Source organism: Tigriopus californicus, chromosome 9, assembly GCF_007210705.1.
Source record: "Tigriopus californicus strain San Diego chromosome 9, Tcal_SD_v2.1, whole genome shotgun sequence".
In the NCBI taxonomy this organism is placed as follows: domain Eukaryota; kingdom Metazoa; phylum Arthropoda; class Copepoda; order Harpacticoida; family Harpacticidae; genus Tigriopus; species Tigriopus californicus.
This window is the reverse complement of record NC_081448.1, coordinates 5315128-5328513: the sequence shown is the minus strand read 5'-3', so window position 1 is coordinate 5328513 and position 13386 is coordinate 5315128. Positions and strand designations below refer to the sequence as shown.

At 46.1% G+C, this 13386-nt stretch overlaps 1 protein-coding gene across 2 annotated transcripts in view; it reads left to right on the top strand.

The window, feature by feature from the left end:
- LOC131886769 (homeobox protein cut-like) overlaps positions 1 to 13010 on the top strand; it is a 50720-nt gene extending 37710 nt beyond the window's left edge. The window contains exons 4-10 of one of the 2 annotated variants that reach the window (XM_059235170.1): positions 53 to 381; positions 3941 to 4903; positions 8288 to 8863; positions 8950 to 9176; positions 9267 to 9522; positions 9636 to 9970; positions 10122 to 13010. In XM_059235170.1, coding sequence (XP_059091153.1) covers positions 53 to 381; positions 3941 to 4903; positions 8288 to 8863; positions 8950 to 9176; positions 9267 to 9522; positions 9636 to 9970; positions 10122 to 11258 — 3823 coding nt within the window. In that variant the 3' untranslated portion in view covers positions 11259 to 13010. Of the gene's footprint in view, positions 1 to 52; positions 382 to 3940; positions 4904 to 8287; positions 8864 to 8934; positions 9177 to 9266; positions 9523 to 9635; positions 9971 to 10121 lie in introns of both variants that reach the window. The other variant, XM_059235169.1, reaches the window with a different exon arrangement.
- Positions 13011 to 13386: the final 376 nt, after the last annotated feature.

Sequence of the window (13386 nt, the reverse complement as noted above, 5' to 3'; positions counted from 1 at the left end):
CAGGAGGTGATTTAAGTTTCGTTTTGACATCGTCATTCTCGTCTTCTTTTAGGCTGCTCAAGACTCAAGGCGTGGCTGGAGCCGTGGGTTCATCCTCATCGACTTCGTCGTCTTCTGCCCCTTCCAATCATCCCTCAGCCATCAGTCCCAATGACAAACAGTCATCGGTGGCTTCGTCACTTTTGTCAACGGTCACCTCAGCCTCATCTCCGACTTCAAACACTCCATCCTTGGAGATGCTCTTCGCCTTGGAGAGGGCAAAGGAGCTACAGCAACAACAACAGCAGCAGCAACAGCATCAGCAACAACAACAGCAACAACAGCAACAACAACCCAATGCCTCAGCTGCAGCCGCCATCAAAGCATTTACAGACATTCAAGGTAGGGCCAAATGTTTTGAATTCAGTCTGTCTCTGACATGGTACGTCCCATCCAGTAAGATACAGTACGATACATACAGTACTATGTAAAGGTACGCCACTTTGTCAGTAATCGGTATGTATTCTAGACTTGGTTGTGGCGTCGTGGTGTCGTATGCACCCAAGTGAAGGAGCCCTTGATCAGGATGAACGCGTCCACAATTAAAATTCCCGAAATGCTGCTATGGGGCATGTATCATTTTCTGCATTAGTTTCTGTAGTCAAGTATTGTAAGTGATGCATTGCAGTAATACTGGGAAAAAGAGGGGTAGAGGATCGTTGTGCTGCAGCGAGCACAGTCATTTGATTGGACAAGTTTCATGCATTCAAATTCAGTTAATTGCCTTCGACATCGAGAGATTCATTTGATTCGACTAGGCAAGAAGAAGTACTAACGTAGGAGGCTCTCGCTCTCTCTCCGCGCCCTGACTACGATCTCATCATCTGCAAGATATTTGGCAGTGTAGCAGTAGGCCATGATGAATGGCACTTATAATCAGTACATAAGACGTACCGTATACCGACCGCTATTTGATTTGTATTCCTGCACGTAGATCAGGGAGAGTACACCACTATCCGAAGCCAATACACAAGTCGAGAGAACTTGTGAGGAGACGAAGATAGAGAGGTTGGGCCGCTACTCAATGCACGAGACTTGAACGAGTCCTACGTTTTGGGAGGAGTTGCAATTTGGATCAGCAGGATGATTGAAGGGGCAACGAATTGAGTTTAAGAAATTAAGGCCAGTAACACAAAGGGGGTAAAAACAATGCCATTCCCTAGAGCATAGGTGCCTCTCTCCTCTTCTCACTCGATCATGGGATAGGTAAAACTCTTGCATTACCCACCGAAGATTGTTTCCAACCTTCTGTCCCCATCGTCCCAGAGAGTTTCAAGAGTGAGACTTCGGTGGCGTCGGTGTCGTCATTGCATCCAGACCAGGAAGTCATTGAGACATTTGAAGAATCGAAATGCAACACCAATAAGAAGCCGCGGGAGAAGTCGCGAATCGAAGTATTCGAATGGGCTGTGGGTGCGATTGTGCGACACTATACCTCCCTACAAACACACACACACACACACACATTGTGACTCTGCTCAGTTCTGGTGGTGACTACTCTACATAATCGAGCCATGACGGCAACGATGTAAACAGAAATGGTGCGTCTGTGTGTGCGCGTATGCACGAGTATGAGTGGAAGTGAGAGTGAGGCAGTGCTTGGGATCGATTGGTGCACACCTTTTCTGTGTGAAATTGAACACCTTTTGCAATCTTGGCAGATTTTATTACTCTAAAGTTTAAGCCTTGAGTTGAAGAAGACTTCTGCTTCCCCCTTTAAAGGAAATGAGTTTCTATTCATGCAACCCTTTTTATGGGTAAACCCGTTTCGTCAATGGGGTTCAGATCTCAGATGAGCAAATGTCGAAGATGAGCGGGATTGTAACACTGGATGGATCTCATCACTGACAGGAGAAGGCATTATCCTCTGATTTGCATGAGATATGGGGGATCAATTTGCGGCCCCAACCTTCATTTGTGGCCAAATATCAATAGGTGCATCATCTTCCTTAATGGCATTCATGGTGGTGCCCGTATTTCCTCTCCTCTTTATGAGCGAATAGTCGGTGCCATGGAAATACTAGATAGATATATGGACATATAGCTAGAGATAGCCCTTTCAGAATTGGACCAGCCCGGATTTACTCCTGTACGACGAGCACGATATACGTAGAACTTACTACTGTCCGTGTCTTGAGCTTAGGGGGATGGATGCTTCCGTGGCTATTGATACGTGAGGAATAATAACCCGTGGACCACCATTGCTCTGTAATGTGTTCCAAGTTTGATACATTAGTCCAGGCCATCAGTCAGTCAGCTTGGGTGGATAGCGAGTTTGGCTCTCCGAGTGAAAGAGGTATAGAAAGGAGATGATATAGCCTTATTAATCCTGGCCAAGCAGGGCCACTACAAATGAGAGCAAATCGTAACCGTAACAGGGAAATCATCATCATCATCATCTATTCTCCTGATACACGTCGTTGAAAAGCCTGGCTGTTATTGATGAGAAAACTCGGGTCTTTGATATATTTCTTCTTGTACTACAACAACTAGGCCCAAAGAAAGACGAACAAGTCAAGAAAAGAAGGGTCAGAGACAGGTCAAGAAATCAGGGGAAAAAGAAATGTGTTTGACAGCCACATAAAGAGGGGCTGGAGAACGAAGAAAGAAGAAGAAGAAAGAAGAAGGAGGTGGACAAGAACCCGAGAAAGGAACGTAAAGAAGATGGAAAGAAAGAGGAAGGAAGGGGGTAATGGTAAAAAGCAATGAGGAGCAAAAAATGATAAGAAAGAATTCATCAAAATTATCTTTCGGCTGGCTCTCAAATCCAATTGGTGAGAGGTGCAGGTTAGGAACCAGCTTGTACGTATTTATAGTAGTGGAAGCCTCAAATGAGTAAAGAGTTCCTCTGTGTTTGCTCCTACTGTTGCTGCTGCTTCTTCTTCTTCTTCTTCTCTCCCTCCTCTCTCCCTCGTTATTAGAAATGCGATTGTTTGATTCATTACCAAACTTGATTACGTTTTCCACGTCAAACAAGAAGCCAGAACAGGAGATTGAGTGTACGTAATAATCGCAAACTAATTTTCTACCGCCAAGAGGACGGTGGAAAAAAGACGGAGACGAACTCGTCTCCTTGTATCTTCTTCTCAGTGGCAATAGACAGACACCTCTACCTCGTTCATTTGATGGAGCCTTCTTATGTGGCATCGCTGACAGAAAGGCTCCGGTGGTTGGTTCAATCATCACTGAAGAAGGGTTGCTTACGGACTGGTTGGCTTGCTTGGTTGCTTGGTCGGGAAATGAATCCGTATATTGTAGGTAGAGCCTAGGACGAGTGGAGAGGGGGATGAAAGCCCAGATGAGGCAGGGCAAGGTAGAAAAAAAATATTGGCAAGCGAGATTTGGTGGTTGCGATTAACACAGGAAACGACAATATTTCTCACTTCCCAAAGTGAAAGGTAATGAAGAGGAGCTGAAGCGGGCAAAAACCTCGGTCGGGACTCATCAGCCACGTAATTGCAATCTTGGCAGTGATATCTGGCTGGCTTGATGAATGCCTAAGTGCTACCTATGAGCTTTGGTTCGGCTTTTGTTGGCTTGTAACTCGAACAGGAGCAGAAACAACGTGCAGTAAGTTCGGTACGTTATATTGCCTAGATGCTATTAACTTCGCAAGCTTTCAAGTTCCAAGGCACGACGCAACGGGGACGGTATCAAATTGCCCCCAAAAGTCTAAAAACTATTTCGTTTTGGGGTGTACAAATCATGTACAATGAACTTTAATGATAGGTGGTGGCATGTTTGGGCCTTGTTTTCCATCTGAACCGCAATTTGATGAGGGCAATTAAAAGACAAGACGAAGAAAATAGGAAAATTGCCAAATTACCTTTGTTTGCGTTCGCTGAGATCCCTCAGCCCAGACTGGAATCCACGGTTTTCATCTTTCCATTTTTTTCAATAGGCTCGGCGAGTGAACAATTCCCCAACTTGGGTGGGCCCATGCGGCATCATCCGCTCTTCCCATCACCCACCATGCCGGGCATGGAGGCCCTAGGCCTCATGAATGAAGAGATGATGGCCCAATGGAGAAGGTCGCTAGAGCAGTCGCCCTTAGGAGGCCTGGGTCTCACCTCTGCCGCGTCCCCCGGTCGGGTCGGAGCCCCTCCCACGTCTCTCCCCGCACTTCCTAGTGCTCCAATTAGCCCTCCCAATTCCAACACCACCACTCCCACCTCCACACCTGCCATATCTGGATCTCAACGGGCGACCTCCCCGGTCTCACCTGATCTGAAGGACATTCGCCATCGGTCTTCTTCCAATGAGCGGTCCAGCCCGGATGACGACATCGTCGACCCTCGGCCCTCCTCTCAAGCCAATGGCTCCAAAGTGAGCAGTGAGGACGAGGTCACCAAAAGCCCGATCCGGCTGGACAGCAAGAGCCCAATCATCCGACCCGAGGATTCGCCAATGCAATCCCCACTTCATCAACACTTCCAAAACTCCCCGGCTCTGAGTTTGTCTCTGCCTCTGTCCGTTCCACCGTTGATGTCGACGGGACGGATCCCCAAATCGGACCCGATGGAGGGGCGTCTGCAAGACATGCTTCGATACAACATGGAAAAATACTCGGGTCAGGCCCTGGACACCCTTGGCATCTCCCGTCGGGTGCGGGAGCTGCTCTCGATTCACAACATTGGCCAACGTCTGTTTGCCAAATACGTGTTGGGCCTTTCTCAGGGCACGGTCAGTGAGCTCCTGTCGAAGCCCAAGTGTTGGGAGAAGCTCACCGAAAAAGGTCGAGATTCCTATCGCAAAATGCACGCCTGGGCCTATGATGACAATGCAGTGCTCCTGCTGAAGTCTCTCATTCCCAGGAAGGGCGAATTGATGCGCACTGTTGGTTCCAATCCACTTCTTATGAAAGGTAAGAGGAGAATTCGTTTTTAATTGCTTCATTTTTTGTCCCAATTTCGTATGAATTGTTTGCCGAATTAATTCATGCACAACTGAGCTGGGAGACAATTCACATGAAATCAATCTTTTCTCGAGCGATCATGGCGTGGTCTCTGCTCTGTTCTGGATGCATTATCATGATCATTTTTGGATTGATAGATGCGTGGACGGGAATTGAATGTCACAAAGTGGCTGTCGGTAGTTCGATCAAGTCTCTTTTCGAGACACTTTTTTGAGGAACACACATACCCGCTCCCAGCTACGATTCTCGCCGTGGCAGAGGGAGCTGTTCCAAAGTGATTAGAGTATGCGTGCAAGAATGGCTGACGGGAAAAAAAGGTCTCTCGTATGTGTGCGTACGTCTTCTGAAGGAGGAAGAGGAGGAGAAGAGAATGATTTCGCATTCATTACCTGAATAGTTGGCACATACAAACGGCACACCACTCGAGTTCTCATCTGAGACAAGTCACACTTGAGTAGTGAAGAGAGAGTTCATTGGTCCATTGAATTTCATGACACCCAGTTAACCAATAAAAGGTTGAAGAACACGACTTTTCTCATCGCTATTTGCCTGAGAAAAGACAACGACGACAAAAACAACAAAAACAACAACAACAACAACAACAGTAACAACCATAGCGACGTTCTCTACGAAGGCTCGGCTGGCCGAAGAGCTCCTCAACGAGATGATGAGACATCCAAGTAGATGTCCATGATTAAAATTACTTTTAGCTATAGCTGTCGTTGGATCTTTTCAGCTTGCGTTTCATCTACCCCATGGCAGATGACTGAAGCGACAGATCTCGGGATATCAAAAGGCATCTAATAGTTTCCAATTTCCACTTGCTCCCTCTGTTCGTTCATCTTCGAGTCTCCTTTGAAAGAGAATCCTCTTTTCGCCAAACACTTCACAATCAAAAGCATTTTGCATGCACAAAAATGTTCGTGATTTCAAACACTCGATCATGATGATGATGATGACTTTTCTGCTGAAGTGTTGAATCCGAACATCTTTTTGGCAAAACCGAGAAAAAAGCACCCCATCAAAGGCAACGGTGGTGGTGATGATGGTGCTTGCAGGCTTCAATCAAACTGTCTGTAAAAGTTCTGTCGTGGCGCTTTTTTGCCCCAACCAGATCGCAACGAGCAAAATCATGATGTTAACCTGATCCCAGGCAGCAAGTTGCCGAGCTATGGGGCAAATCAGAGCACTTTTATGTAAGTAACGATCAGTTTGTGTCACGAAAACGTGCAACAAAACGGCAAAAATTTGCGGCGTCCAGTCACTTAATCCAAGTAACTTGCCAACCAGCGTGAGCACAGGGAAATTGTGTCATCTTATGTACACCATTATTGCCTTGCACTCTACCACCTTTCATGTCCGATGACTCCATCAATTTACAAATTCACAAATAGGTTACAAAGTGATGTTAGTTAAAAGTCAAATGATACGGATCCGCTAGAAATATGGTAAGCTCACTTCTGGCTGATTTTGGTGTGGCATGAACCGCCCTTCAAAGTTTGACCACTGAAGCTAAAGGAGTTGGCGCCATACGCCGCCAAGTTGGATTTTCATCATGGAATAAGGTATAATTTTGCAGATCAGCTCGTCGATGGCAAAAAAATGAAGCCAGATGATTGACGACCATTGAACTGGTCTCGAAAGTGGCCGTCAACAACAGTACGAAAACGATTGTGGTACAAACCTCGGCGACTCCCTCGGCTGAGTCCAAGTCGCTGTTTTCCTTTCGATATTGATGGACTGGTCAAGGAGGAGTGAAAAAGTGAAAAAGTTCGCCATTTCGCCTTTCATAGTTGAGCCTCTGTTCAGGCGAAGACTTGAAGGTGCAATTCTACCTCGGATCGAGTCTCGGGGCATTGAAATTAGACACAGAACTCGTTTCCATCATGGCATTCAACCCGTCCATCTCGCCACACCGGAGAAGGCAGCTTATGGCTCAAACATAGAGGTAGAGAGGCAAATAGAGGCAGAGAGAGGCAGAGAGAGAGCCCCAATTGGTTCATTCCGATCATCCTAACCCAAGTTTGGCAATTTGAGAAGAATCGAGCCGGCCAGAGCATTTAATGACACTCCTCAAAATTCGCTTTGTTGCAGAAATATTTTATGGCCCTTAATTGGGACTTTGAATGCTCTTCTTGGGTGGATGAAGGAACGTCAGATTATTTTAGACCGACTAAGGCCTCGACAGGTTTGCCATCAGGATGACGTCATAATTGTTTGAATAATTGATCTGGAATGTGGCAAAATATTGATCGAGACAATACGTAGGTAGGAGGTGTTTGCTCGTCCATTTGAGTTTCAGCACTCAAGCTGATGGCCTGGCAAAGAAGGTGTGTGTGTGACTTGTGCAAATAATTTCCTTAATCAGTCGACCCATTTTGAAGAGGGAGATTCGAGATGGACAAACGGATGGGCATGATAGCACTTATTGCTCTGTCAAATGGTGCATGAATCTGCCACAACATCCATTCTGAAGGCAGAGCAAATCATGAGATCTGGCTAGGTTAATTTTAGACTCTCTGACAATGGTGAATTATTTCATTTTTCTCGTGAAGATTGACTTTGAGGTTCAGTTCTCTTGTGGTGCTACGTACTAAATCTCGGAGTGCCCTGCGCAATACGAAAGGTATCAACATTGTCTTTGTGGCCCGAAAAGTGACGTTTTGCAAATGAAATTCGCACACAATAAAATATCTCGTGCAAGCCAGCAATTGCAGCTGAGGGATCAAATTTTGAACATATGATAATTTTGGGCTTTTGTTTTAAACATGCGAGGATCGTCAAATTTGATTCGTCGTTTCTGCTTCATTTGGAAATTATAGTCTTTCACAACCATCATGAGAGGAGCATTGCTCTAGAAAGAAACACCCTCCTCCCTTATTTGGCTATTGAATCGAGTACAAGATCAAATAAAAAATGGCGAAAAATCTGACACAGAGTGAGTGGCTCAAATTCGAGCGAGCGAAAGGGCCACTTTTTGGAGTTCTGTTCTCAACTCCCTAGTCAAGAACACCACTGAATGGGAAATTGGTAGCCAGAGTGCAGCTTGAGCCAATGTTTCAACTGCAACGCTCTCCAGAGGATGCCATTGCAAGAGTTGAAATTGCACTGCAGCCTTATTGAATTAGGTCTTGAATGGTAATGACTGTGATCTTGACTCGTGAAACCTCACATTATAGCTCTAATAATCGGATTCTGTGAGACACGTGAGACCAAGACCATGAACCGAGCCCGCCAAAGTGAGTGTGTCTTATGCACCAGAACTGGGTTTACCTAATCTCTGCTTTAGCCGTGACAACAGTGAAAGATATCTTTTTTCTGCTCTCTCCTCAGATCGATCTAATCCATCGATGGGCTCTCTAACTCAGCCAGGGTTCCCTTTTCCCCCGATTGTATCCAGTGCCGACTCCGGGATGCCCGATGAGAGGATTGCCAAATTCCTGAACCAAGCCAATAAATCACTCAAGGATGATAATCCCATGAGTCTGTCCAATCTTTTGGGATTGGGCGATGAGAATCCACATGAGCGTATGTCTAAAATCTACCAAGAAGAACTGGCCCGTATCATGCAAGGCCAAAGGAATAGATTGTCAGATCATCAGGGCAAACCAGATTTGCCAGGCCTCCCTCCCGGCCTGTTCCCAGGCCTGGGCGCTGCGGCTGGCCTCTTTCCTCGCGGTGGACACCCCGATTTGCAACGTGCCATGGATATCTATCAACAAGAATTGAGCCGACTTCAACAATCTGCTTTGGCTGCGGCAATACGAGCCCAGAATGGCAAAGAGGACGAAATCAAAGAGGAGCAATCTCGAGCCACACCAGACAAGAATCATGTGGACCACGGGGAGAATGGCCGCCCATCCAACGCAACACCATCTCCCAAGAGTTCGCCCTCCTCACCCAACATAGGTATGCACCAGACACTCAGACTTGGAGCTCACTTGGAAGTAAGAATGGCGTGTTCAATACATTTATCCTAGATATTTTCTCTCTAGCCTCCTCTCCCGTGGTGTCTCTGTCGGATGTCAGCACTATGGACCTCGCAGCCTCACTCTCTCCACTGCAAAGGATGGCCTCGATTACCAATTCCTTGGTGACCCAACCCATGATGCCCAACCATGGCTTGTCTCAGTCCAGACCAAATAAGGCGGTCTTGCCCCCGATAACGCAACAGCAGTTCGACAAATTCCAACATTTAAACACTGACGAAGTGGTTCGAAGGGTAAGTCTACCGGGAGCCGAAAGGCCAAAGAGCCAAACACATCACGGCGAACAGAGGCCTCAGACTTGGCTTTTTATTTCCTTTCTCTAGATTAAGGAAATCTTGTCGCAATATTCCATAAGCCAGAGGCTCTTCGGTGAGTCCGTCTTGGGCTTGTCCCAAGGATCCGTGTCAGATTTGCTAGCTCGGCCAAAACCATGGCATATGCTAACGCAAAAGGGTCGAGAGCCCTTCATTAGGATGAAACTCTTCCTGGATGACGAGAATGCGGTCCACAAGTTGGTTGCCAGTCAGTACAAAATTGCTCCCGAGAAACTCATGCGAACTGGAAGTTTTGGCGGATCTCGTAAGTAGTCGATCCTTCATTTAGGGTGTCTCGCCTCCCTCACCCTTGGCATTGATCCCAGTAGGAGAGTGGACTTTTAAAATGTCGTTTCTTTCTCTTGGAACAACGTGTAGATTTATCTCCTCATGCCAAATTGCCAAAATTGCCAGACTTCCCTCCACGACTTGCTTCCCTGGGAGATGTTCCTCACTTGCTCGGGCAGAACCTCTTCAACCCTCCACCGCAAGATGGGTCATCCTCACCTTGTTCCTTGGGGGATCGTCCCACACCAATATTGGATCCTTTGAACCTGCATCGAAAGCTCATGGCCCAACAGAAGGGCTCCTCAGCCAATTCGGCAGTGGCCCCGAGTCTCTACGAAATGGCGGCCCTCACTCATGAACTGGACACTCATGCCGTGACAACGAAAGTGAAAGAAATTCTATTGGCCAATAACGTCGGCCAGAAGGTATGTAGTACAAGTTGCTTGGTCGGATTAGTATTCGATTTACGTACGTCTGAAGCCGAAAGAGAACACTAACAAGCCTCTCCTTTTTTCCTCCTCTCTTCTCTCTCCTCCACCTCCGTACCTACTACTGTACACGTGTTCGTTCGTATAGTTGTTCGGAGAAGCTGTTCTCGGTCTGTCCCAAGGCTCCGTTAGCGAGCTGCTTTCTAAGCCCAAACCATGGCACATGTTGAGTATCAAAGGCAGGGAGCCATTCATTCGTATGCAATTGTGGCTCACTGATCCTCAGAGTATTGAGAAGCTTCAAGTGCTAAAGAATGAAAGACGAGATGGAGGCGCCAAAAGAAAACGCATCGGAGGAAGTGGATTTGATTCCAGCTCTGACCGTTCCTCGCCCGCTGATCCGTCTGACTTTTATGCAGCAGATAGTCCCGGGGGGTCAGCCAAGAAGCAAAGGATCCTCTTCTCGGATGAGCAGAAAGTGGCACTTAAAGTGGCCTTCTCTCTGGAGCCCTATCCCAGCAACACCGTCACCGACTTCCTCAGTCAGGAATTGAATTTGGAAGCCAGAACCATCAGCAACTGGTTCCACAATCATCGCATGAGGCTGAAACAGCAACTGCCCCATGGGGTTGATACACTGCCCTTTGGCAATCGCGAGGGACAAGGTGGATTCGAGCCAGTCAAATTCAAACTACTTTGTCACCAACGCATGATCGAGCTAAGAACCGAGGATAATAACAGCAACACCAGCAGTAATGGGGGCGTGGGTGGTCTCTCCAATAACCAACCCTTGCCTGGGGGAGTCTCTTCGTTCCTCAGACAATTTGGCCTTCCTCCCGTTGTCACTGAAGGTGCAGGCTTGGATCTCACCTTCAAGCGAGATGACAACGACAAAGACTCCATTGCGGCGTCAAGTGAGGACGAGGACACCAAAATGGATGACGATGTCACCATGTCCTCGTCTCACAGTCAAGCTCTGCTCAGTAACCCGGTTGGCAGTCGCTCTCGACGAAAGCCAGCCGCTCCTCAATGGCTGCGTCCGGAGGTCAAGTCGTCCGATGATTTGAACATTGAAGACGACGACAGAACCAACTCGCCTTGCGGCAATGCAAACGTGAAAGAGAGTCTGACCATCAATGGGGTTTGTGTGATGAACTCTTTGGCGAACCGAACCAATGATTCCGACAATGAAGAAGAGACTGAAGAGGAGGATGAAAGTCGAACCAACAATAACACCATGTCGGAGAACTCCAACGGTGAGAATGCTATCAAGAGTGAAAATTGAAGACAAAACAAACGAATGTAGCTTGCTTTTTCGGGCTCTAAGCCAGCATGTTGAATGAAAATTGTTACCCTCAAACATAGAATCAAACCGTGTTGAACTAGGTGGCTGCTCCCCTGATTCAAACTAGTGACACTTACAACTTACTTCTATCGCAGAGAAGTGACATACATGTGTGCTTTCCCCTCATTACACTCGCTCTCATCCTTACCACCATTTAAAACAAAAACGCTCTTTTTCCAATGATCTTTTGAACTTTCCACCAAGTGGACGATGATTGTTTTATTACCTTGTAACTAATACAATTATGATACAATGCCACCAAACCACCCCAACCCTCGTAGTTAGTATAGGAGCCAGAAATCATACCAAAAAGATATACTAGACCGCTGGCCTTTGATTGGCAGCTCTAAAACAGTGTCTTACTCTGTAGTTACAATTGGCATTTCAACTACGAGTGCTAAACACCACCACCCACCCAAATATACAACCAACCAACCAACCAACCAATGACATGTATTAATGTAAACAAAACCCATTCAATCTAACCCGGTAAAGAACCACCTTAACATTCTAAGGTTGATAAGCTCACATTGGTCTCAAAGTGTTGTTGAATCTGAGGATCGAAAATAATGATGCTCTTGTTCATCTTCACCATCAGCGTTGTCGTCTTCGTCATCGTCACCCTCCAGATTTGGAGGTTTGTTAGCCCCTTCTGCCCTTTTATCTTCTTGTGATATTCTTCTTCAACCTTTTGTCACATTGGGTTCTCGGTTCTATTCGCACCTCCTCCCCGCTTCAACCTTTAATCACACCCACCACTAACTAGTCCCAAAGACATTTGTTCCTCTTCAACAAACAACCCCTTCTGAGTATTAAGAAGTGATTGTGTCGCATTCAGTCTCTTTAAATAATCCCCTCAACTCGCTTCCAAAACTACACCAAATTTTCTAGCCGCCATGATCTAGCGTTTGGTCTCCCAGTTTCAATCTCGTGCTTTTGCGGGTCTCGACACAACCTGGCGGAATCTGAGACTTCATTCCTTCAAAAACCCTGGTGCCCAACGAAAACATTTCCCGTGTCAATCTCCTCTTTTTCAAATGGTTTCATTTTTCATGACCCACACTCGTTTATTCCATGAATAAGTCCGCCGCGCCATTCATTCCCTTCCTCTCTATTTCAGAAGAACCTTGTTACAAGTGTAAATTGTCTGTGAGTTTGTAAGTGATCAAATATTGCTTCTTCTGCTGCTTGGTATTCTTATGATTCCTTGTTTGCTGTAAACGATAAGTAAGTAACCTGCCCCGGTTGAAAAAAAAAAGAAAGAAGAGCGACGCCAAATTTGGCAGTAATACTACTATTGCCACTGTTACTAGGTTGGTGCGTTCCTCCACGTTGAAAAAATCCGTTAACCACTATTATTTGAGTTTACTAGGATTTTATAGGCGATAAATTGTACGAAAGCAAGTGGCCAGTGATCGACCATGAGACCCAATGTTACCCATTGTGCACGCATCCCATTGGACACTCGGCCCAACTTAAGAGGCCCATTGATTGACAGTTCGTCGCTCTAACGCTGTCATTCACATACACACACACACACATCTATATACATATAATATAACAAATCAAATTGTTGAATTGTCCCAAAACATTGATTCACTGATGTATTAATAATGTCACACCTTTTATCCTGCTTCTTTTGATGCATTCATTCGTCATCATGATCTAATTAATAAAAGTCCAGAAACTAGACCAATTTGCCTTCTCAACTCCTTAAGAGTCCTTGAAGCGTTTTCGAACAGCTCAGAAAGGCTCTCATTAGTAAGTGGAGAGAATAATAAGGGCGAAACAAAGTATCTCTCTTACTTTCTCAGTGTCTATCTGTGAGTGTTGTCATGGTTTCCAAGATGGCCAAGGGAGAAAAACAAGATTTCAGTTGGTTTTTTTTCCCCCTCTGAGTCCACTTTGTCGCGTAAGTGGGTTGAGAGGGTGATATTAATATTTCATCTGTGCAAAAACATCCACTAATCTTTCTCCCTCGTTCTCTCTATCGAGGTCAGGGGCGATCACTTTTCCGAATCACTAAAAGTCAGTCAGTCTGTCAGTTTGTCGTTCGAGACATCAAATG